Genomic DNA, 26,549 nt, shown 5'->3' on the forward strand with positions numbered 1-26,549 from the left:
TGTCAATTTCTGCTCAGCGACTCTGCACTGTCGTGTGTCGTGAAGGGCGCCTTGGATCTTTATCTTTAAGACCTGGTTGGCTGTAGAGATTCGCATTCTAATCAGTATTCTGTAACTTGATTTTGTGTGCCCTGTTTGAGAGCAGATATCCACTCCATCTGACGAAGGAGCAGCGCTCCGAAAGCTAATGGCATTTGCTACCAAATAAACCTGTTGGACTTTAACCTGGTGTTGTTAAAACTCTTACTGTGCTTACTGCAATGACAGCAAACTACCGCGGATGCTGGAAACCTGAAATAAAGAGTGATGGATAGAAAAGCTCAATAGGTCTGGCAGCATCGGTGGAGACAGTAAACAGGGTTAATGTTTCAAGTCCAAGATGACTTCTTTGACACCAAAGTTCCAAAAGAAAATATTACTAACCCTAAACATTAAGCTAAGTCTGTTTTTCTCTCCACAGAGGCTGCCAGAGCTGCTGGGATTTCCCAGCATTTCCTGTTTTTATTATCTTTGCTTACTTTGCTGGGAGTAAGTTGCATAAACCGCAAGCAGATGGTCATTGTCGATCACCTAGATGAGATTTGAGTGTTGAAATGATCCACTTGTCCAATGCAGCATCCCCCTGGTCATAATTGCTGGGTACGAAACTGCCAGCAGTAGTAACATCCTGACTAGAAGTCAATTAACTTCATGCTTCTCCAACTATACAGTACAACCATGGTAGGTGCTGCTCAGAATATTGTCTTAACTCTCTAGCTCTCAAGTTACCTTAAAAAAAAACTCCTATCTGTACAGTATCTTGTTACATTGAAATGTCTTGATTTACACAATGAAATGTCTTGTAGCTTGAAAACTACTCTAAAATGGACATCAGACAAGGTTAGATTTAATGGGAACTACTGAAGTGGTGTACATTGCACAGCTTACAAATGCAGATGCTTATCTTGAAGGACAAATTATGGAAAATGTGGTATGCCACAATGTGGATTACATCATTTCTTGCTGGTTGTCTGAGGTTGAATGTTGTGGTTGCAGCTGGGACACACAAACATTGAGTAAATATAGAAGGAAACAAACTGAATTCAGGAAGAAACCAAAACTTGACAAAAATCAAATCGTAAGGCTCTGCCCAAGACCGCAAGAAACTACAGAAGGTCATGAATGTAGCCCAATCCATCACACAAACCAGCCTCCCATCCATTGACTCGGTCTACATTTCCCACTGCCTTGATAAAGCAGCCAGCATAATTAAGGACCCCACGCACCCCGGACATTCTCTCTTCCACCTTCTTCCATCGGGAAAAGGATACAAAAGTCTGAGGTCACGTACCAACCGACACAAGAACAGCTTCTTTCCTGCTGCCATCAGACTTTTGAATGGACCTACTTTGCATTAAGTTGATCTTTCTCGACACCCTAGCTATGACTGTAACACTACATTCTGCACTCTCTCCTTTCCTTCTCTATGAACGATATGTTTTGTCTGCATAGCACGCAAGAAACGATACTTTTCACTGTATGCTAATACATGTGACAATAATAAATCAAATCAATGGAGCAGGTAGGAGAAAGACTGCAGAACATAAAGAAACTAGAGATCAACTCAATGAGAGAGATGGCGAATTATGTGGAATTAGACCAGAAAGCACAGTGGGAGAAAATGCCTCTTGACAAAAGGAAAATGTGAAATTATCTACTTTTTATTCTCCCCTTCCTTCCGCCAATGGTGATTTTCTTTCAAATCCTTGTGATTGTGAAGTGGTGTGAGGCATGGGAATTTATGCAGTATTAAAAATCCCCTTGTGCGAGAAAGCACTCTCATTTTAACATTCATATTTTCTGTTACCCAAAACTTCAGCCGCCTGAACATTTGGAAAAATCATAATGGAGAATTCATAAACATATATGATGAGACAAACAAAATAAACTAACATTCCAACTGGGACCTTTCATGGGTTGAACACAATATCGCAATCGAATTGCATTACTGTGACGTACGGCAGGTAAGCATGAAACTTTGGACTAGATTTACACTCATTGATCGAGTTACCCATCTAGCTTTATATCACTCAGCTTCCTTCTGCTGCTCCTAATGGAGCAATTTACAAAAAAAAACTTTCAAAATGCAGCAAAGCATTAAATTCACCTTCAAAATGAAATGAAGCATTAAATTCACATAGCAGCTTTAAGCTCAAATATTATTCCTGGGTGGAAATGATATATAGCTCACCACAATGCCTTTTTAAAAAAAAAATCTTTCAATCTCTGTTTGAATAAGGCTGGGCTTTTAAGTCTTTACAGCAGTAGAGGGAGAAAGTAAATCAGGTTACACCTTACCATTTGATAACATTTCTCAAATTGCAAAATATTTGATTAAACATTCAAAATAGTCATTACCTGAAATATTCACCTGCCTTTATACTTTTTAAGGTGCTGACAGCCTATTGCACACAACCATTTAACATCCTTTTAAAAAGACTTCAGGATTTGCAGTTTGCTTCTTTTTATCCCGACTCTGATTGACTAATTTCCATTCATAACGCCTTTATTGTAGGAGCTCCGTTCAATTATTCATCCTGATTTTCAGTTTCCTATTTTCTTCAGTCATTCCCTTTCTGTACGTTTGCCAAAAAAAGTTCTCACCTTGTCCCAGGAAAAAGGCGCACAAATTAAAGTTTCCCAAATGGTGTAATATCGAAACTCAGGGAAGTGAGATCACTCATTTCAATCCACAAAATTTCAATCCCTCCACCACCAACCTTAGAATTTGCTCTTTCCTAATGCTATGTATTTTTAGCATTTTCTGTTTTTCGACCGGCTGTTTAACAAATGGTCAATTGATCTATAATTGATTTGGGGAAAATGGGATGAGACGTGCAAAAGTAGAAGTTTTTTCTTCATTTATGGGATGTGGGCCTTGCTGGCTAGGCCAGCATTTGGGTGTAAGTACACCCACAGTGCTGTTAGGGAGGGAGTTCCAGGATTTTGACCCAGCAACAGTGAAGAAATGGCAATGTATTTCCAAGTCAGGATGATGAGCGACTTGGAGGAGAATCCTCATCTGGTGGTGTTCCCATGTGTCTGCTGCTCTTGTGCTTCTAGTGGTTATGGGTTTGGAAGGTGCTGCCAAAAGGAACCTTGGTGAGTTCCTGCAGTGCATCTTGTAGATGGTATGCACTGTGCACCAGTGGTGGAGGGATTGAATTTTTGTGGATTAGAATGAGTGATCTCACCTTGCTGAGTTTTGGTATTACACCATTTGGGAAACTTTCTTTTGTGTCTTTTTCCTGGGACAAGGTGACAAGTGGGTGTGCAATAGTGAGGAAGAATGTTGTGAACTATCGGAAGATATTAATGGATTGGTCAAGTGGCAAATTAAATTCAATCTGGGGGAAGTGTGAGGTAATACACGTGGGGAGGGAAAACAAGCCAAGAGATATATAGAGCTGAATAATACAGGGGCTCTGGAGGGTGACAGACAGCTCTCCCCAGCTCCCAGAAGGAAAGCCAGCATGGAGCTGACATGCTCCACATCCTGTAGCTACAAAGCCAGGGAGGACATGTTACCCTCTGGAGCTGCCAGCAAATTGTATCAGCTAGCAGCTCCATCAGTCCTGGCAGCGCTAAGAGCAGGTCAGTGACCAGTGAGGACACTGCAGGAGAAGGCGGCCTATGGATCCCTGGAGCAGCTAAATCCAGAGTCTTGGGCAGGGAAGGTTTAAGCAGGGTAGGAAGAGGGGTGGGGATGGATTTAAGGCTGCGGGTGGGTACGAAGGAAGGAGGGGGCAGTCTGATCCCCTCCCAATTGACAAAGGACTGAGCCAGGAGATTAAACCGTGCCCCCCCCCCCTTCCTTCCTGCCCTTTGAAGGACTTTGTTAAAAAATCAGCATGCCCACGCCAAACATTTTATGGCTTGGGCAACATATTATCAGGTCAACTGGCTTGATAACAAGCTTCATTGATCCAAGATTACTTATCTGAATATGATGGGCAGGCTGCCAATTTTTGGCACATGCTCACCCCCTATATTATGGGGTTTTATTTGGTGGGGAGGGAAGTTAATGGTCAGGGCATAGAACACACCACCCCATGGGCAACCCCCTACTTAACATTTCCCCCGGCCAAAATGCACTCAGCAAAGGCACATAAAATACAGCCCATGACAGGCCAATTAGCCTCCTTCTCAAGTTCATATGATTTTAAGAAATAAGAAATTGCTCGAGCCTCTTTATATTGCATTTGCCTCTGTAGTTGAACCAGAATGATTCTAAAACCAGCTATGCAAGAGGTACAATGATTAGAACGAGCCTGGAACAGAACTAAAGGACCCTTTTCTTTGTTTGAACAAAGCATGGATGTCAGTATGATCATATCAAAGGGATTATTCACATAATGCATGTAGCAATTGAATTTGGAATAGTATGATAACACCGCTGAATCAGTAAGCGATCCACATTTATAAGAAGCTAGTTACTGCAGCATAGCATCCAAAACCACACTAACCGGTTGTTTTCTCCATGTTGCTATCCTCACTTCTCTGCCAGATAGGTGTAGATTTACCACTCCCGCCACCTTCATTAAAGCTCAGACGATCAACTGACCCAGGGGATCGCCGATTCATACCAAACCTGACAATTGAAATCAAAAAGACAGCAGAATTATTACATTCCGAATAAACAAATCTCATCGGCTGGTATACAGTTTAATAAAGGGAAGGCAATGGCCTAGTGGTATTATCGCTAGATTATTAATCCAGGAATTCAACTAATGTTCTGGGGACCCGGGTTTGAATCACGCCACGGCAGGTGGTAGAATTTGAATTCAATAATGAATGTCTGGAATCAAGAATCTACTGATGACCATGAAACCATTGTCGATTGTCGGAAAAACCCATCTGGTTCACTAATGTCCTTTAGGGAAGGAAATCTGCCGTCCTTACCTGGTCTGGCCTACATGCGAGTCCAGAGCCACAGCAATGTGGTTGACTCTCAACTACCCTCTGAAATGGTTGAGTAAGCCACTCAGTTCAAGGGGGACTAGGGATGGGCAATAAATGCTAGCCTGCCAGTGACATCCACACGTCACGAATGAAAAAAAAAGCAAATAAATTCAGTAATGATCAGACTACTTTTTGGACTAGTCCAAATAAAGTGCAACTTGACTGAATTCTTGAGTATATAATGGCCCAATGTTCTTATGTAGCAGATGAATTTTCTTAGAGAACAGGCATTTTTCTATGTCGACAAAGTTTGAAACCTGATGTGACCATGACCAAGATGGCAATTAAACAGCATGGATGCCATCTCTCCACTGCACAATCTCAATACAAACCATATTGCTACACGTCTATCAAGTGGACTAAATCAATCAGCTGCTCAATTGGTCTCAGTGCCCCAGAGGGGAGAAACTTAGGCAGGGTCCTGCTCCCAATCCAATAATATTCTGGAAGTTGGTGTGGACAGAATTAAGTTGGCTTATGATATGCCCCTTTTGGTCAGGTACTCTGCAATACTCACCGTCACGCCTCATGCAAACATTATGCCCATATGTGCATGGAATAAAGACTGCCAAACTTTGCACCTATGGAACATTTTCAAATAACTGAAGTGCCATGCACTGAAATAGCTCAACAGTGTCCCATTTGACCCCTTCTTCCAAATGTTAATATCACACAGGATAACAGTGGGCTTAGGAATGAGGGTGGGGGCATGATTGGCAAGAAGGCATTTACTTTTTTTGTCCCTGGTGCCAGCTTCTACCACATGGATTGCAACGCTTCAAGGAGGTGGCTCATCACCACCTTCAAGGGTAATTTGTGTAATAATAATGCTGGCCTATGCAGCATTAACAACACCCTATGAACAGGTTAAATAAATGTTCTTCTATCGATAACAAATGTGATCAAACTGATGAAAGTAGCTTGATGATGATGGATGGATGGATCGATCAGTGAATCAGTATTTGGTCCACATCCTGCAAAATGATTGCTGACATTCTTTAAGAAATAAGTTGGTTAAACTCAACCTAAACCTTATTTGGTGTTGATCCCCAACTTCTTGTATTTTCACCAAACTCAATAAAACAAACTGGTATCATCTATAGAAATAAAGATAACTTTAAGATGCTTCTAACTATGTTTTACCCCCTGCTTTTCACTGGGTAAAGTTAATGATGGAAAGTGTTATACTTGAAGGAAACATTTTCAAATAACTGAAGTGCCATGCACTGAAATAGCTCAACACAGGTGTCCCATTCAACCCTTTCTTCCAAATGTTAAGCACACAATGGGATTTGGAACATGATTGCTGAACACAGTGCGATTCTCCAACTGGGTATGTTTGGTTTGCAATGGCAAAGAACTTGCTCAGTGCAACAACATAGCCTTCAGCCAGTAGACATGGACTTCTTATTAGGTTTTTTTTCTGAATGGCATGTATCTTTTAGACTGGAGCAATTTTACATTGTTGAGGACCTTGCAACCATTGATTTAATCTTCAACATGTAAAATCTAATATTTCTAAAAATTTGAGCCAGGTGTTTAGTTCCCAAACACACCATCATTAATAGTCGATCATCATAACAATGTGATCTCACCATACAAAGAGCAACATTGAATTGTAGGGCACCTATTTTTCTGCAAAGTTTAAATGTGTGTGTATAGATACAAGAATCCTGTATGCTTGCACTAGAAATGAATTTATAAAAATAATCTATCCGAGTACAAATGTTTCATTATACTCTGGTATACCATTGAATCCAAGGGGATTCCAGGTTTATGCAGTGCTGTCAAAGCACACACAAGTTTCTATGTTTGCCTGTTCACCAACATGTTACTTTTGCTGCTGTATTTTAATGAACATTTGCCTTAATGATAGCTACCAAAAGGAAGAAAGTACAAACACCATTTTTCTGAATTATGGTCAGCTGCTGTGAGGGAACGTGTCAATCTTTGCCGAGGGGGGTCTCAGACAGAGAAACTTGAAATAATACTGCTTAACATTTTTGGCATGGGAGGAAAGGGGACAAAGATATTAGAAATATTCCTTTGCATGTTTTTTTCAAAGGTTAATTTGCATTCCTGGGAACATATGAAAGTTCAAATTCACATCGTGATCATTAAAATATACATGAAGCAATTACAGAGTAATGGTACAATTATGTACAACATTTGGCAGATTTATAAAAAGAAAAGCGTGGAATGTATGCTGTGAACAGTTAAGAGTACAGCATCTCTACTGATCTCTTTTGATTAGTTGAATAGGTTAATGGGTTTGACAAATGCTATATTTCCATTTGTAAAATGCAAGAATTGTTTGTGAGGCTAATGTGGCTGTTCATAGAAAGAACTTACATAGCATACATTATTCATTAGACTAGTCCTTTCCCACACTTCTGTGGCTATATAGCTCATTGACAAATTCCACAGTGATCAGTAATGTTTAGACAGCATTAGTCAAGCATCTCTATAAATACATTTGTCTGATAATAGAAATGGGAGAGACATTTCTTCATTAGAAACAGAAAGATAATCATTTGAGCAACAAGGTTACTTCCATCAATGTGCAAGTATCCATTAGATGATGATGAGAATAAGTTGTGCTCATGCTTGTTTCAATTAAGTGTTCCAGGGAGGACCAGAGGTTAGAATTTCATGTTATCAAGGTCAAAACTAGATTAGATATCACAGTGTTTTTTCGCCCTTGGAATAGTGGGTCTTTGGAACAGATTGCTGGCTTGTGTGGTGAATTGATGGCATACAGTTTAATCGTGATATACAGGAAGGTCCAATCCAGATTTTACCAAATCAGATCGCATTAGAATCATGGAATCCAGCACAGAAGGAGACCATTTGACTCATTGCGGCTGTGCTGGTTCTTTGAAGGAGCTATTCAATTAGTCCACTCCCTCTGCTCTTTCACCATAGCTCTGTAAACCTTTCCCCTTCAAACATTTATGCAGTGCATAACAATTAATTCAGTAAAAGAAATTCTCCTCATTTCACCAATTATCATCAACCTACATTCCTATCAGTGGAGCAGTTTCTCCCGAATAAAACTCTTATCAAAACCATTCATTACTTTGAACACATATCAAAATCTTCTCTGCTCTAAGCAGAGCAATCCCAGCTTCTCCAGTCTCTCCACGTAATGGAAGTCTCTCGTTCCTGGAACTATTCCAGTAAATCTCCTCTGCACCCTCCACAAGGCCTTGACATCCTTCCTCAAGTAGAGGGCCCAGAACCAGCAATAATTAATCATTAAACTAAATGCTGAATTCCTTAGAGAGGGCTGAACCTGTTTCTGACTGGGTGGTGGAGAGTGATCTCCTGGACTAATTTTAATTGCCTAAAGAGCTCAAACAAGGAGCTCACCAAACTTTCTGCAACCCTCTTCCCTCTAGCTTATTGGCCTGGTGTTTCGGCCTCTCCCAAGAGGTTGCATATGGCTTTTGCATTGGCTGGGGAATGGGTGTATTGTGATGCACAAGTCATTGCAGTTGGAACAAACTGGATGGACCAGAGAATATTTTCCTGTCCAGGATTTCTTCCCCTGAATCTTGAGATGAGCAGAAGATGGGCCTGGCCAGTGCAAAAGGTTTGCAGGTTCTATTCCATCTATTTGCCTCTGGAACTATGTGCAGGTTAAACTCAGGCTGACCAGATCCCAAGTTTCTTTTCCATGCATGGCTGTAATAGTGTTAGGCAAAATTACTCTGGGCACCCTGGGCCTAGTGACTCCAAACAGATAGGATAAGTACCCATAGCAAACAAACGTATAATTCAGCAGAAAATCAGGAATCTAATTCGGGGTTGGTGAGGTGATCATATGATTTACAGTTTTAATAGAGAACTGGATGGAACAGAATCTCAAAACATTCACTGCTCAAGGTGGAAACAGTTCCATCATACTCAGATAACCTCTAATCATTGCTGACACAATTAAGCATCAAGTTGAAATGGTACTCAAGTAAACCAACAGGAGGAATACAAAAAAATGCCTCTTTAATCCATCTGAAACTGAAATTTGGTTTATTTCTTCTTCGAGCTCTCTGCCCAAAGACAAGTCTGACGCACAGTGCCACACCCTCAACCAGGGTAGGACAAGGTGGTAGGTTCCAAATCCACCCCAGCCATAATGGAGATCAAACCCCTTGGCATTGGCACCAATCTAACCACAATAGCCAATGAGACAACCAAATCCCCCCCACTCCCCAAATCCCAAAGAGACATTGACCTAATTTAGTCTCAATAAGTATATGAAACATTAACACTAGATCATTACATCAGACCAATTTTGTTAGTATTTGATGGCAGTTACCAATAGAATATCAGGAAAATTTAATAACCCATGTTGCATTCCTCATATTGATCTAATCTGACTATGACTATTATGTTCAATTTCATGAACTGTGTTTAGAGTTTAAATGAACACAAACACTGCTTAATGGGACTGTTTTCATTTATAAAGGTAAGAAAAATTCATTCTGAAAACATAACCAGCATAACCGTCACAAGTTACCTGCTATTAAAAGAATATCATTATATTAACTTCCACACTTTTCAGAATCTTTTTAAGAGATGGGGAATGGGACATGTGACAAAGGATGGAGAGCAAGAGAACACATTAGATTGGAAAATTGCGCACATCATACCAGTATTAAAAATGATGAGAGAAGAAAACCAAGGGATTATAGACCAGATAGCCTAACATCTGTTGTAAGGAAATTCTAGAGTCTATAATTAAGGTGAAGATGGCTGAACGCCTTGGAAATTTTCAGCTGATCGGAGAGTACCAGCATGGATCTGTAAAGGGCGGGTTATACCAATAAATTCAAGTGAATATTTTGAAGGTTAGCGACTAAAGTAGTGAACAGGTGAATGTCTATGGATGGTATTTATATCAAATGTTCGCTGGAAATCCATAATGCTCCACATAAGGTCTGTTAGCTAAAACTGAAGCTCATGGAATTGAAGGCAAATTATTGACCTAGTTGGGAGATTGACTGAGCAGGAGGGCTAATGGGCAGATACTCTAATTGGCAAGAGATGAATTATGATGTCATACAACAGATTGATGTTGGTGTCCCAACTATTCAATGTTTTTATTGACGACTTAGATGATGGAATAGAAAGTCACATATCCAAGTTTGCCGATGGCACAAAAATAGCCTACATTGTAAGCAGTGTAGGTAGATGCAGAAAATTTCAAAGAAATATTTAATAGATTAACTGACGGACAAAACTGTGGCAAACAGATTTCAATACAGACTTCAGTTGGACCCAAGAAGGGTAGATCAGTGTACTTCCTAAGTGGTGAAAAGCTTGAAGCAGTAAAGGATCCAGTGCAGATAGAGCATGAGAGCCAGGGAAAGGATGGTTACAGAGAAAAGTGAAAGAGGGTGTGTGAATAAGGCAGCGAAAAAAAAATTGTAAATGAGCAAAAGTGGGAATGATAGAGAAAACATGCCTGTGCTTAAAGGCCTCTGGTACTTGTCCAGCAGAAAACAACTTAATTTTCAGTTCTGTGGAGCTTGATGCCAATTGACTTATCGAATGAGTGGATAATTATATGGACTAAAAAAAACAAGCACCAAGATGTTTGGAGAGCTCCAAAAGGTTAATATTTAACCATTTTAATAACACAGCCTGTACAAGGCACATCCTTGAAGGAGCCTGCAGCATGTAAAGATATTGCTGGTATCTGGTGCATGAGGCATGTGGCTTCTTTCTGCCTCGTTTCATTCTAATTTCAGAGCCTGCAATTAACAGGAAATGAGTACCTGTTAACAGATGTCTGTGATATCAGCCTCTCGTTCAGTTTGCTCAGCAGGGCACAGACAGTTCAATTTGTACAAGCTGAACACAGCTCTTTAATGTGCCCCGAGGGCGAGCTCTTAACCAAATGGCTCAAACTGTAGCAACCAAATCGGCTGGAACTTACCCATCAGGGATGGACTTCTGCCTTCGATGGGTGCCACCACCAGATCCCGCATCACTGGAGGAAGACAGATTGCTGGGTGAATTACGGCTGTGCTGGTTTCTGCCGACTGATGACACGGAGACATAAGAACTGTCCACTGCAGACAGCGACCTGCAGGAATCAATAAACGTCACTGCTGTTTCCTTACTATATTTAAATAGCAGCAATGCTTTCCCTTCTCCCTATCTGCTGGTATTAAGCTATTTTGGGAAAGTCCCGCATCAAGTGTAGCCATATAAATATTATGGTTGCAAGAGCAGGCCAGTAATGCTGTGGTGGCTAACCCAACTCCTAATTCCCCAAAGCTGTCCGCGATGTACGAGGCACAAGGTCAGGATGCAGTACTCTCCACTAGAACGGATGAACACAGCTTCAACAACATTCACAAAGCTCGACACCATCTAGGAAAAGCAGCCCTGCTTCATCAGCACTCCCTCCACCACTGGTGTACAATGGTGACAATGTGCATGATCTAGAACATAGAACATAGAACAGTACAGCACAGAACAGGCCCTTCGGCCCACAATGTTGTGCCGAGCTTTATCTGAAGCCAAGATCAAGCTATCCCAATCCCCATCATCCTGGTGTGCTCCATGTGCCTATCCAATAACCGCTTAAATGTTCCTAAAGTGTCTGACTCCACTATCATTGCAGGCAGTCCATTCCACACCCCAACCACTCTCTGCGTAAAGAACCTACCTCTGATATCCTTCCTATATCTCCCACCACGAACCCTATAGTTATGCCCCCTTGTAATAGCTCCATCCACCCGAGGAAATAGTCTTTGAACGTTCACTCTATCTATCCCCTTCATCATTTTATAAACCTCTATTAAGTCTCCCCTCAGCCTCCTCCGCTCCAGAGAGAACAGCCCTAGCTCCCTCAACCTTTCCTCATAAGACCTACCCTCCAAACCAGGCAGCATCCTGGTAAATCTCCTCTGCACTCTTTCCAGCGCTTCCACATCCTTCTTATAGTGAGGTGACCAGAACTGCACACAATATTCCAAATGTGGTCTCACCAAGGTCCTGTACAGTTGCAGCATAACGCCACGGCTCTTAAACTCCAACCCCCTGTTAATAAAAGCTAACACACTATAGGTCTTCTTCACAGCTCTATCCACTTGAGCGGCAACCTTTAGAGATCTGTGGATATGGACCCCAAGATCTCTCTGTTCCTCCAGTCTTCAGAACCCTACCTTTGACCCTGTAATCCACATTTAAATTAGTCCTACCAAAATGAATCACCTCACATTTATCAGGGTTAAACTCCATTTGCCATTTTTCAGCCCAGCTTTGCATCCTATCTATGTCTCTTTGCAGCCTACAACAGCCCTCCACCTCATCCACTACTCCACCAATCTTGGTGTCATCAGCAAATTTACTGATCCACCCTTCAGCCCCCTCCTCTAAGTCATTAATAAAAATCACAAAGAGCAGAGGACCAAGCACTACATCTACAAGATGCAATACAGCAAGTTTTCTTCGACAACACCTTCCAAACCTGAGTCACGAGGAAGAAGACTGGCATCAGGTGCATGGAAACACCACTGCCTGCAAGTTCTTTGCTTGGGTCATGCACCATCCGGACTTGTAACTATACCACTATTCTTCAGCTTTGATGAAAGGTCATCCAGACTCGAAATGTTAGTTCTATTCTCTCTCCACAGATTTCGTCAGACCTGCTGAGATTTTCCAGCATTTTCTGTTTTTCTTTCAGATTCCAGCATCCGCAGTAATTTGCTTTTACCACTATCCTTTTACTGGTGTTGGGTCTAAACGTTGAAACTTCTTGCTGAACAGCAGTATGTACATTACCTGCACTACATAAAGTGCAGCAATTCTGGAAGGTGGCTCACCACCAGCTTCCCAAAGGCAATTGGGGATGGACAATAAATGCTGCCTTTGTCAACAATAATCACATCCTTAGGCGGCACAGTGGTTAGCATTACTGCATCAAAGTGCCAGGGACCCGTGTTAGATTCCCGGCTTGGGTCACTGTCTGCGTGGAGTTTGCACGCTCTCCCCGTGTCTGCGTGCATTTCCTCCGGCTGCTCTGGTTTCCTCCCACAGTCCAAACATGTGCGGGTTAGGTTAACTGGCGATGCTAAATTGACCATTAGTGTCTGGGGGATTAGCAGGGAAATGCGTGGGATTATGGGGATAGGGCCTGGGTGGAATTGTTGTCGGTGCAGACTCACTGGGCCGTAAGGCTTCCTTCTGCACTGCAGGGATTCTATGAATAAAAATACCCTAGTCTGATAGCAGTGTAATTTTGGGCAGTTCTTAAAACTCTTCCTACTCCAATAGGTTAAGGGAGCCAGTCACCTCTCTGGTTGTTTAGTTTTGACCTCAGAAGCTGTGACACAAATAAAAATAATAAGACTCCTTGGGCATTGGGAGTAGCTTTGTTACTGTTGGCCAATCTACAAATCAATTTAATATACATCTATTTTACTACTTAAACAGATCTGGGAAATAAACTGATGGTGTGGGAATAACTTGAAAGTCTGAATTCCATCAATGCTAAGTTCACTGAAGTTCACATGGGGTATTAGTGATATTATAATTAGCCTCAATATTGCACATTGACAGCGGGGAATCCAGGTTCCCAATTTCTAATGGTTAGAATCATAGATTCCCTACAGTGCAAAAGGAGGACATTCGGCCCATCAAGCCAGGGGACGGGGGGGGGGATTGCAACACAGTGGCACAATGGTTAGCACTGCTGCCTCACAGCGCCAGAGACACAGGTTCAATTCTGGCCTTGGGTCACTGTCTTTGTGGAGTTTGTACATTCTCCCCATGATGCGTGGGTTTCCTTCGGGTGCTCTGGTTTCCTCCCACAGTCCAAAGATGTGCAGGTTAGGTTGACTGGCCATGCTGAATTACCCCTTAGTTCAGAGGGACTAGCAGGGTAAATACGTGGAGTTACAGGGATAGGGCCTGGGTGGGATTGTTGTCGGTGCAGGCTCGACAAGGATCATAGAATCCCTACAGTGCAAAAGGAGGCCCTTGGCCTATCGAGTCTGCACAAACCCACAATTCCACCCTGGCCCCATCTTAGTAACTTCATGCATTTACCCTGCAAGTCCCCTTGACATTAAGGGACAATTTAGCATGACCAATCAACCTAACCCGCACATCTTTTGGACTATGGGAGAAAACTGGAGCACCTGGAGGAAACGCATGCAGCCACGAGGAGAACATGCAAACTCCACACAGACAGTGACCCAAGGCTGGAATTGAGCCCAGGTCCCTGATGCTGTGAGACAGCAGTGCTAACCTTGCCACCCATCAGTGGGAAAAGGCCTTCAGGTGAGGCTTAGGTTGAGACCCTTAGCATCCCAGCCACATTCTATGATTTAATATCCAAGTACTGGCTCACACAAGTACAGTATAGGAGGTCCCTCCCATTGGTTGCATGGGTCCTAGCAATAATCTTCTCCAACAAATCAACAACTTCAGGGAAAGGAGATAAAAAAACACATTAAATTGAAAAAGGGCTGTTCCATTCACAAGGTGTGGGTGTTACTGGCTCGGCCAACATGGATCTCCCTTCCCTAACTGCCCTCAAGAAGGTGTTGGTGAGCCACATTCTTGAACCACTGCAAAGCATGTGGTGCAGGTATACCCACAGTGCTGTTCGTGAGGGAGTTCTAGGATTTTGACCCAATGATACTGAAGGAACAGCAATACAGTTCCAAGTTAGGATGGTGTGTCGCTTAGAGGGGAACTTACAAATGATGGTGTTCCTATGCATCTGCTGCCCTTGTTCTTCCAGGTGGTAGTGCTTGTGGGTTTGGAAAGTGCAGGTGAGTTACTGCTTTTAGATGGTACACACTGCTGCCACTGTGCATCTGTGGTGGAGAGAGTCAATGTTTAAGGTGGTGAATGGGGTACCAATCAAATGGGTTGCTTTGTCCTGGATGGTGTGAAGCTTCCTGAGTGCTGTTGGAGCTCATCCAGTCTAGTGGAGAGCATTCTATCCTGACTTGAGTTCTTGTAGATGGCAGACAGGCTTTGGGGAGTCAGGTGGTGAGTTATTTGTTGTAAAAATCCTGGCCTCGGATCGGCTCACATAGCCACAGTATTTGTATAGCTGCTCCAATTCAGTTTCTGATCAATGGTAACCCCCAGGATGTGGATAGAGTGGGAGAAATTATGAAGCATAGTTGAAATCAAGAGACTGTTTTTAAAAATTACATTCTGGAGTGTACCATCCAAACAAATGCCCAACCTTTCTGCTAGATTATAAACTCCTCTTCATCATATTTTCTGTGTTGTTACTGAAGCCACCCCGAGTGATTTAAAACAAGCAGATGGCTCCTATTAAACTGTGCAACAAACACTGCAGTAGTTCGCTGGGCTTCTGACCAAAAATAAATCATATAGGTCAAGATATTAAAATGAAAAGCTCAAAAAAATGTGTTTTCGCACAATAAAAATCTTCATTGCATTTAAACATTCCATGCTCGTTAACTAATGGAAAGTGTGGCGGAAATTCTATATAATCCATAGCAAACAAGGGGAAATTTATTTGTTGCCATGACCACTGAGTGGGAATTATTTTTTTAATACCCAATAGCAGCACTTCCAAATTTGGAGAATGAGTTCTTGGATTGGAACAAAATCTATGAAGAAACAAAGTTCTGACAATGCTCAATATGGCTGTGCAAATGAAGAACACTAAACACAATAAACAAGCTGTAAACTAAAACATACTTCAAACTATATTAGTTTTTAAAGATTTTGCTTTATATCTTGCACACGCTTCATTTCCCAGATACTCCAATTCTAATACCCATTTTGCTATGTTTTTGATACCTCTTCACTAACTTCAATTTGATTATTCCTGAACTTCAATAACCTCACAGATTATATAACCATTTACTTCCTGATTTCAAGATACTAAAATCTTGAAATAATAAAAACAATTATTTGAGTGCTCCTTGGAATACTTCTGGTCTGTTTTTCTGATCCAGTGCCAATGAGGCAGGCCAACCAGTTTAATGACCTCAATTTTGAAGTACTTTGTGCTGCTTTCAGCTTTGCCCGACAGCTCAGTCTGTCAGTTAAATGCAACACCTGAAGTGAAATGGAGCTGTACAAAGCCAGAACTTTGCAGTTACAATCTCCAGTCTGTTCTGAATTCGTTGATCTTGGCCAAGGGAGTATAGTGGTTGGAGAGACTACCAATTTCCTCAATGTTCATCAGTTAGTTACAGGAAACAATAAAACCAAAAGTGCCTGCTCCCAATTGTTCTACCCAGTGGAACTTGGTAGACTGTGGAGGTGTATGGATGGCAGGCGAGCACAATATTGGACTTCGCTTTGATGACCCTTTGCACAATAGTATATCATTCACTATCTGGAACAGTGGCCATTTGATTTACTGGATGGAGCCTGGGGCATCATAACCCAGTATAGGTTTGGAGACTTGAGTGTTCCACACATTACCAGAGTGCTATCCGGTTCTTAAAACTGATTAAAGAGATTGACTGGATGGCAACTCTGTACTCCATCACTATCATAACGTTCTTTCCAAAGGCATTGGAATTTCAAATTTCTCAAACCCTTCAGTCATGGTCCAGCACTTCAAAAGAGATGGATTTTTGGGAAAACAGCCAATAAACCATCCCAGCTTAACCATGCATTAAGCTCCTTACTGCAAGTCACTTTCATTCACATATAGACATCTGCATTTCCCCTGCAGATTACATTGCAACACAGGGCAAGAAAACAGGCATAAAGAAAGCTTTTGGTGTTAATCTCACAACAAATCTCAACAAATTCATGGAATAACAATTATCCAGCATTGACCATCAAATATCTTAGCAGTTTAACGCGATTAGTTTAAAACTTAAGTGTAAGAAAAAACACTAAAGTGTGACATTAAATCAGTAGTAATGTGAAAGTTTAATTTAATTTCTCAAGCAAGCATATATTTTTAAGTCAATGAAGCAGGTCATTGCAGATCAGATACACAGTTACATTGGGAAATTAATTTTGTCTGCTACTTCATAAGCTTTGGTGAAGACTTGATAATCAAAAGAAGCCACCTTCAATAATTCAAAAGTAGATAAATAATGTGCTTGGTGGTGGTGTGTTATAGTTCACTCGGGGAGTCTGAGTTGCTGTGGCAACAAGCACTCTTACTTGCTTGTTGTAATCTTGAGCTATGGATAGTGATGGTAGAGGGTTCAATTTTCTTTCCAAGGCATGGATGACCAGGAACATCTACTGCTCGCAGCACTTGCTATTAGCATATTTTGGAAGGATTTACAAGTTGATACTCAATCTGCTTGGCCGCATTATGAATGCAACTGAGGTGGGTCTCGAACTTGGAACTTCTGGCTGAGAGGCAGGGATGCTGCCCATTGTGCCACAAGGCCTCCTAAATAATAATCTAACAGCTGACTTATTTCTGAGCAATGGTCATAGATTCATTTGATCTCAATCCTCCTCTCCTGAAAAAGCAACCCACGCTTCAGGTGTGATTTTGTAGATGCCAGCCAGCTCCCAAGAATCATCTGATCTCGAGTTCCAATGAAAGGTTTTCAACCTGAAACATTAACTCAGTTTCTCTCACAGATGCCGCCTAACTCACTGGGTACTTCTAGCACTTTTGTTTCTATATCATCTGGTCTTATGCTTCAGTTCCAAAGTGGAATGCTGACGAGGCCAAAGGAGGAACTATGAAAATTTTAATTCAAAAAATCTCTAATTTCTCCCCACTGCCCTGTTATTTTCGGTGCATTGTGTAGCTGGGGAAGGTTATAAATCATCTCTGGTGCTGTTCCAGGCTCAGACACCAGGAGGTAAACTTGCACAGGAACAAAACAAAAAATAGAAATAGTTGGAAACGCACAGCAGATCAGCCAGCGACCCGGGACAAACAAATTAATGTTGCAAGCCATAACCCTGCTGTGATCTGAAATGTTAAGCTGCCTGTCCTCCTCACACTTCTTCTCTGACCTGCTGTACAGTTTTGGCATTTTCCGTTTTTGTTTCAGATTTCCAGCATTTGCAGTTTCATTTTTGTTTTCTTTCCCCACTTAAGAACAAGTTGAAGAATTGACAAAGTATTCCAAAGTTGCACATTCACCCTTACCAGCAGGGCAGACTGAGGCAAACATTACATTCAAGCATCCATCAGCACCAATAAACAGGATCATAAAGATGTGATTTGGTCACCTTTGCTGGGCTCTGCACGAATGCATCTTTTATCCACACACAGCTGTGTTTCAATGACCGAGGCAACCATAAAGCAGTGCTGGAGCCTGTGGTCTTTAACCTGTTTGAGTCAATGCCACACAACCCAGTGCACTTAGCACTGTCATCAACCCTCAATATTACAGCAATCATACTGGGACCAATGTGTCTTCTTTTATAATCTATTGCTACAAGCTACTTGATATTTATTCTCCTGATCGTCCACAAATAAATAGAAACACCACATCTTTCATAATTTCAGAACACTTTTAGGCCCAGTATCACTTTCATGAATTGGCACTGCAAAATCCCAAAGATCACAGTGGCACAGTTGTTAGCACTGCTGCCTCACAGCGCCAGGGACCCGGGTTCAATTCCCGGCTTGGGTCACTGTGTGTGTAATTTGCACATTCTCCCTGTGTCTGCATGGGTTTCCTCGCACGGTCCGAAAGATGTGCTGGTTAGGTGCATTGGCCATGCTAAATTCTCCCTCAGTGTACCTGAACAGGCACTGGAGTGTGGCGACTAGGGGATTTTCACAGTAACTTCATTGCAGTGTCAATGTAAGCCTACTTGTGACACTAATAAACAAACTTTAAAAACAGTATATCCTTCATGAAGTGAAGATCAGAACAGCAATAACATCTCAGAAAATAGTTTTTTTAAAATAGATGGGGTGATTTTCATAATTGAGACACAAGACGACAATTTTGGATGCCCATCCAGATTCTATCTTAGCTGCGCATCTATCCAGCAGCCCAAAAGACTTGGTGCAGGCTGCAGACAGTTTAAATTACCATGCGTGCATGGCTGTGCAAATAAAAAAATTAAAGGGCAGTGCACCTAAATAAATCGCCCAAGAACTCAAAAGAAAATTGTTGGGAATATGGGCGCATTTCTGGAATTCTAGTGGCAATACTGAATACTGAACTAAAGACAGTTTTGCACGCTGTAAATGCTGTACTTGGGGAAGAAAAAAACAAACCTCTTCGTATCCAATGGTCGTCCATCACTGGAAGCACTGCGTGGCATAGCAGAGCTGCGCTCTTGTGGCTGAGCTCTGCTACCAGATGTGGATATGATCTTGTTGATGGATTGGCTTTGCCCCTGGGATTGAACGGTACTGTGGGATGGTGGAACTCCCCGCTGCCATTTATTGCTATTTCTGAACGGCAATTTGAACTCGTACGGAATCCCTTCATTGTTTACTTTATATTCCATTACAGGCATGCGGTACATCTCAGAACAACCCCTAAAAGAAGAAAAGGAAATATTATTGATGAAATACGACAAGATCAAACACTGACAGATAATAGCTATGTTAATCAGCTTAATAAAAGGCATCATTCCACCTCCTGACACAATGGATGATGGTTATACACTACTATTGACAAAAAGCATGATTACTGAAACACTCCAATTATTCAGTTGCTTCTGGTCCTTTCATCTTGCACACTAAGCTATCCACCCCCACCCCACCGCCCCCCCCCCCCCCCCCAACTCCAAACTGCTCCTCTATCCACCTTAGTCCTGAACCAATCAATCTTTAAATTCTCCAGCATCTTTTATCTACCCTTTCAAAGCCCATCTCACCCAGGAGATCTTAGTTCCTGCTCCCATGAGCCCATTCCAATTCAACTCCAAAACTTTTCTTTCTTCAAAAAAACCATCCTACCATCCCATCTCATTTTCCTCTCCTACATACTCAAATATGGTGTCACAGGCATATAACTAACTCTCACTCAACTTTGAACTCTTACAGAAAGGTTTCTGCTCTCTCTCATAGGAGTGAAATAGCCAGAACAAAAATCACAAACTACATTTTCTGTGACAGTGACCTTGATGCATTACCCCGCCTCGACTTCTCAAAAACCTTCAACAATGTTCATTAGTTTAGATTTTTTATTAATGTCACAAGTAGGCTTACATTAACACTGCACACTCGAGCGCCTGTTTGGGTGCACGGAGGGAGAATTCAGCATGGCCAATATACCTAACCAGTAGGTCTTCTGACTGTGGCAGGAAACTGGAGCATCTGGAGGAAACCCACTCAGACAGGGGAGAACGTGCAGACTCCACACAGATAGTGACCCAAGTCGGGAATCGAACCAGGGTCCCTGGCGCTGTGAGGTAGAAGTGCTCACCATTGTGCCACATTGCTGCCCTACACTCATGACATGATCCTCCTCCAATTTTCTCCTCTCAAGTTCCACTAAGCGAGGCTGCAGTTGCATGGTTCTACTCTTGCTTATCTTGTAATCACCAAAGTAGCCCAAACAACTCAGCAGCTTGCTTGAACCGGACTGGCTCAGGGTCTGTCTTGCACTAGGTTATTTCTGTCTATATTTTTCATTATTGTTTAGAATATGATAAACAATATAAAAATGTTCGGTTGACCAAAATCACTGCAAAAGTTTTCCATAATAGAAATTCTCTCCCAACAGCATAAACCTGGGTTTCATGTGAATTTCCTGCTGCTGCCTCTTGTAGCTGCTATGTCACATATGTCTGTCCTGCAAAATGTAAACTTGTTACATATAGTAATATTTAAACTGTTCAAGTCTTTTTCAGACCTTTTAAACCCTATACTGACTCTTTACATGGAATGTAGCCATTCCAATGGAGTACACACATCCACTGTACCCCGTCTGCAACCACTCTGACATCTGTCATCCAACTACACATAGGTCAAGTTTCCAATTGTTTGTTATTTCTAAGCCATTGAAAATAATTTTTCCAGTACACAATGAGGTCAGAACACATCTATCAAGTCCTGGGTACTACAGACAGTGGGTGTGACTGGTCATCCAAAAGGACCTCAAGGATCTCCTGCCATTGTGCCTTTGATCTGGTCTGACTGACACTTGTGCATCCAGTGGCCTCATGGTGACAAGGCAGCATATTTTACATACCAGATTGTTTTTTTTACACAGTCCACTCAGTTTAGTTTCCACATCATAGTGCAAAGTGAGAACTCCGTAGGGATAGATACACTCCACGCAGAGAATCAGTAAACAGTTCAAAAAGGTCGCTGAACAGGACTAAAACAGTTTAAATATTGCTCCAAGTACCAAATTTGCATTTTGCTTCTGGGTATATTCAACTCTTCATCTTGAAGTACAAAATGGATTCTGAAATCAAACTGTACTAATGTTGTAAATCGTAGCAATTCAATCCTTAAGCATTGCTACTTGGCAGTAAAGTTGTTTTTGCACGTAAATTTCATTCATAAAATAGTTGAATAGACATAATTAACTGTGCCATCAATTCATCTGTTATTTGCATCACATTATAATTTAATTGAATGTGTAGGACAGGTGAAAGAGAAACAATTTGAGAAGGAATCATTTCATCACATTGCCACAAACTGCAACACAGGATGCTTCAGCACATTTACAAAAGTAGGTTGAAAATGTGTTAGGACACCTCAAAAACAGCTAACATGCACATGGATGCAACAGCTGAGAGATTCACAATGATCTGCTGCTCAACCTCAGTTGGTATTTAGAATCACAGCCAGCGATTACCTCAAGCTTTAATCAATTCCTGGTTGCCTAATCCATCAGAGAGCCCATATGCAGAGATTTGTAAATAGTTGAGCACAACTTAAAACTTGTATCTGCTGGGCAACAACTACTGATCCCTGGTGGGGATTTGGATTTGATAAGTTGCATTTTTAATCAGTAGCACAAGCAAATTACAACTGAAGAACAAATTATGAATTCCTGGCAACAGGGAAAGCTAGCTGCAAATACTAACTACAAAATAGAAAATAAGATTTTAAAAAATTCTGGATTAATGCATTAATCAGTGCATCAAGTACCACACTGGAATGATTGCGAGTCTGAGATGATTAAAAACACACAACTTGGATGCTGCAGTGTCCTATAACTTAGTGGGCTGTAATTTCCTCAGAGTGGCTAATGAGAGAGAGTTGGACATTGGGGTTGAGGTGTGGCGGGGGCGGGGGGGGCGGTTAAAAAAAAGTCAGATATTGGGACTGTTTTCCTTCTAACTCTTTCAGAGAAACAGTGCAAAACTGGCACAACCATAAGTTAGCGATTTAAATTGCTTTCTTGATGGTTCCTGATGTAGCGCAATTGTCCGGGGAAAGTTAGCCCTTCAGGACAGTTGCTGGTTAAACCCCCAGCCTGGGAGTTTCCGAGAGAGATTCCTCACCACATCTTTGGGATACTCCACAAATCCAACTCTGGGGAACCAGGAAATTACAGGCCTCTATTTTTAGATAGAGGAGAATAAAGCAGCTTTTCTCCAGGAAAATAGGAACACATGACGTGATTAACAGTTGAATTATTTAATGGCGTGCTTTTTTTTCCTACATGCGAAACTGCCCTCCACAATTTGCCTTTGGTACTGCAAATTATACCCAAGCGTAATGTTTCAAAGAGCAGAGGTCAGTGATGTGTGTTCGCAAAATGCATACTTCTGGCTCCCAGGCACCATTACAAATGTAATGAATATTTTCAAAATAAATCAGAATATTTTCTGAAGAAACTAGCTTCCCTGTTCACCCATAAGGTGAAGGGAGACCCTTCAATTGATTCTCTGTCATATGCTGCCTTGGCAGGCCTGCTTATAGATTTGAGAGTTTCCTTAAATGAATCTAAAGTTAGCATCAATCTTGTTGCAATTATTAATTTGTCTCCATCATACGCTTACACATCTAAAACTCCAATTGAGGGCACTGCTAACACATTTCAAAATGAGACACAACCACAGGGCAATTGTTAAGCACTAAAATCAGCTTTGAGTGCATTGTTGCTCATTGTTAGCATTTTCTCTCAAGCAATCCCGAGAGATATGGGACAAATTGCTTCCACCTTGGGTCGTCCAATGTGTAGACACTGTTACACGTGATGCAGGTGGCGCTTGGAAGGTCAGGAGCCTCCTCTCGTTGAAGGTACCATACACAAAATAAAACATTGCCTACAACGTGTGAGCTGAACCTTTGGCCAGCTATGGAACAAAAAAAAAGAATATTTGAGGACCAGGATCTCAAACCCGAAAATAAGGTCATGGTTTGCCAGGTGGCAGCATTCCCCATGCTCCTGTAGGCTTCGCAGACTTGGACAACTCACAGTAAGCACCTCAAAGCACCACCAGTGGTGCCTTTGCAAGATCTTTCAAATCTGGTGTTAGCATCAAGGAATAAGACAGGCCAACAGTTATTTTGTGTTTTGAATGAGGCAATCCTCCAAAGCCATTTAACCATCCTTTTGAGGGAGTAAAGCGGGAAAAACAAGGAAAAGTAGATCATTCTCAGCTTTTGGCCTTCAAAACATTGAATTATCCACATGGCAGCTGCCGCTGTCTATGCCGATCCTTCCTCTCATTCTGCTAAGATATCAATTAGAAGAACTTTTCCATCTCCCCTCTTGTCACATTTGTGAATGCAATCACTGAATATTTTGGCAAGGTTTCCATTTATGCTGCTTTTTTCAACAAATGACTGGAAGAATTTTAGAAGGAAAATTGCTACTATTTAGGAGCTAACCAGTCCCAATGGCCTATCATTACAGTACAGAACATTGATCTTCATTTCTTCTGGGCAGGTCCAGAGGAGGTGATGTGTAAAAAACTTTGTTGAAGGAACAAAGAATGCTGTATTTCTTCAATCAACTTCATTGAGGGGAAGTGAAAAAGAATGGCAATCCAAAGCAGTGCTGTTCAACAGGATGGAAAACTCATCCATCAGTGAGCTACAACACAGCTCATACATCCTTGGCTGAACTACAAGTCTTGGCTCGCAGCCAACTTAAAACAGCAGAAGTAGGGGATTATTCCACAAGACTGCCTTGCAAGTATTCTCAAAGGCAAAATGATTTAAGATTAGTTGATAGCTTGAGTGAAGTTCCCGCTGAATGAGTCTCAGCCTCGAGAGTTCATTAGTTTTACATGAATGCAACAATAGGTAACAGTGGCAATTAGCACTCCTGCATTTTGTGTTAGGTGGACCCCCCCCCCCCCCCCCCCAATCCTGGCCACAAGAGACAAACAGGTGACTTTGCAGGAGATCATGAAAACACCATGTTGATCTATGAGAGATGTTCTATCACCTCATACAAGATAGGGGCAGTGCCACAGAAAACTATGTAGTCCTTCTCTCCAAATTCAGACTAAAATGATTAGTCAAGCTGTTTGCCAGGAGAGGAATTTTAATAGTTATTGACCAGCTTTAAGAGAATATGCATGTGATTAATTAACACTCCATTTACTTCATAAATCACATTCTTACAAAACATGGTTATGACCTCCAACCACATGGTTTAACTCAGATTGGTGCAAGCTATGCATTTCCACTTGGTCAACAGCAGTGAAAATCTTAGATGTAGCTTTACTCAGAATCACATAGCTCTTTAATGGGCTGAATGTACATAGTCAATCAATTCGCTCCTCTCCCATGCTCTTTTCCAATGACCTGCAATATTTCCACTTCAAGTACTTTTCCAAATATTTGTTGAAATTACTACCGACTCTGCTGCCACCACCCTTTCCGGCAATGCATTCCAGACCATAACTCATCGCATTAAATAAATTCTCATCGCGTCTCTGGTCCTTTTGCCAATGATCATAAATCTCTATCCTCTCATTAGCAACCCTCTCACTAGTGGAAAAAAATTCTCCTCATTTGCTCTCTCAAAATCCATCATAATTTTGAACACCCCTTTCTTTAACCTTCTCTGCTCCAGGGAATGCAATCCCAGTTTCTTTAATCTCTCCACTTTAACTTAAGTTACTCTTCATTAGAACCGAAATCTCTACAAATGCCTTGTTTCATCAGCTGAACCAGATAATTTTAAAACCCTTAATGCGACACAAGAATACATAGTGCTTCTTTCCTGAAAGGAGGAAGAGGAAAGTAGAAGGATTGCTATCTACTCAGCTGGAGTGATCCCATTGAAATGTTGAACTGAATGACTATAAATATGGCTGCTGACATTAGACGATGCTAAAAATCTCATTGTTAATTCAGAAACGATGGAACAAAGGAGATTCCTTTGGTCAGTCGCCGACAACCTGCAGGTTCTGCCCGTCAAGCAGAGGATCTATGGAAGACCAATTTAAGAATTTTCAGGTCTACAGATATTACATAGCCTTGCATTTGTAGAAGGCGCTTAGCTGAAGATGATGTTTCGATCAGTCAACTTTCATGCATACCCAGGTTGTTCTATTGACATGGTTAACGTTCCACCATTAAATTATTTGGTAAGATTCTTAATGGCTAAGTCATGTCAAAGAGAAGTACTGCAGATTGCAAATACATATACGCTGGTCTAATGCCACCAAAAGACTGCAAGAACGTGCATGGCTGATATCCGAAACACAAATAGTCTGGAGATAGACCATACGAATGTTATGAACAACAGCAATTTCAAAGAAACTTATAAAGATTTCTTATTACGTCAAATATTACAGTTTGAAGTGTAAATAACTTGAAAAATTGAACCCTACCACTGCCAATATTAGCAAATAAATTCATAACATGTTTGTATGCTATTCAAAATAAACGCTTACATTAAAATGGTCAACAGGGACTGCCACATGAATGGGCTAACCACTCGCCCTCAATTATTGTCAGTAATTACAGTAATGTCGGGAGTCCCTTTTTTATTGCCTTTATTTAGTTTACTTCCAGAAGCATTAGTTTTAAAAGTTAAAGTTGACTACTTGACTAACCCAAGAACATATGCAACCACCAGTGTAAATTTAGTGGCTTCTGACAGCTAGATCTGTACAGCTTTGGTAGCAGAGAGCTGAATTTAAATATAGCAGCAGGGCTAGGCTCAGGGAACATACCTGCGAGGAGTGCTATCTTCATGGGGTGGAATGATGATCACTTTAACCGTTACAGATGTCCGCAGCAGATCAATCATTTGTTCATGGGTCAGCGTTGCCACAGCAACTTTACAGATCTCCACCAATCGGCTGCCTTGTCGGAGTCCTGCTTGCCATGCATAACCATAGGGTTCAACATCTGCTACAATGCCTTCATAGTTAACGTGGAAACCAAGCTGGCCTAGGCCATTTCTCCTCAATGTCATCTCAACTGTTTCGCACCCCTTTGTGATCACCTGAAAAGGGGATGTAGACAACATGACATCATTCTGGGGAATTAAATTTTTATACAGAATAAAACACAGATAAAAATAACGATAGTTTCTATTGTCAACATTGCTGACAGATGTTTTACATAGTTTATGACGAGCTGCAAAGAGAAATTAGAAGTGATGAGCTAAAACCCAATTGAACAGACTGGCTTTTGAAGAAAAAGGCGGGAGAAGTAGGGTGCGAGGATTTAGGGAGAAAGTTTCTAAGAGAGTGGTCAAGGCAGC

General features: G+C 41.5%; 1 protein-coding gene across 12 annotated transcripts in view; it reads right to left on the reverse strand.

Moving 5' to 3' along the window:
- Window positions 1–26,549, reverse strand: part of sipa1l1 (signal-induced proliferation-associated 1 like 1) — a 375,648-nt gene that overhangs the window by 74,617 nt on the left and 274,482 nt on the right. For all 12 annotated transcript variants that reach the window (XM_078233437.1, XM_078233435.1, XM_078233434.1 and 9 more), the window contains 4 exons: window positions 26,014–26,288; window positions 19,181–19,447; window positions 10,943–11,092; window positions 4,506–4,630 (listed from right to left, as the gene is read on the reverse strand). In XM_078233437.1, the coding sequence (XP_078089563.1) occupies window positions 4,506–4,630; window positions 10,943–11,092; window positions 19,181–19,447; window positions 26,014–26,288 (817 nt within the window). The remainder of the gene's footprint in view (window positions 1–4,505; window positions 4,631–10,942; window positions 11,093–19,180; window positions 19,448–26,013; window positions 26,289–26,549) is intronic.

The sequence above is a fragment of the Mustelus asterias genome, chromosome 18, assembly GCF_964213995.1.
Source record: "Mustelus asterias chromosome 18, sMusAst1.hap1.1, whole genome shotgun sequence".
NCBI classification, from domain to species: Eukaryota; Metazoa; Chordata; class Chondrichthyes; order Carcharhiniformes; family Triakidae; genus Mustelus; species Mustelus asterias.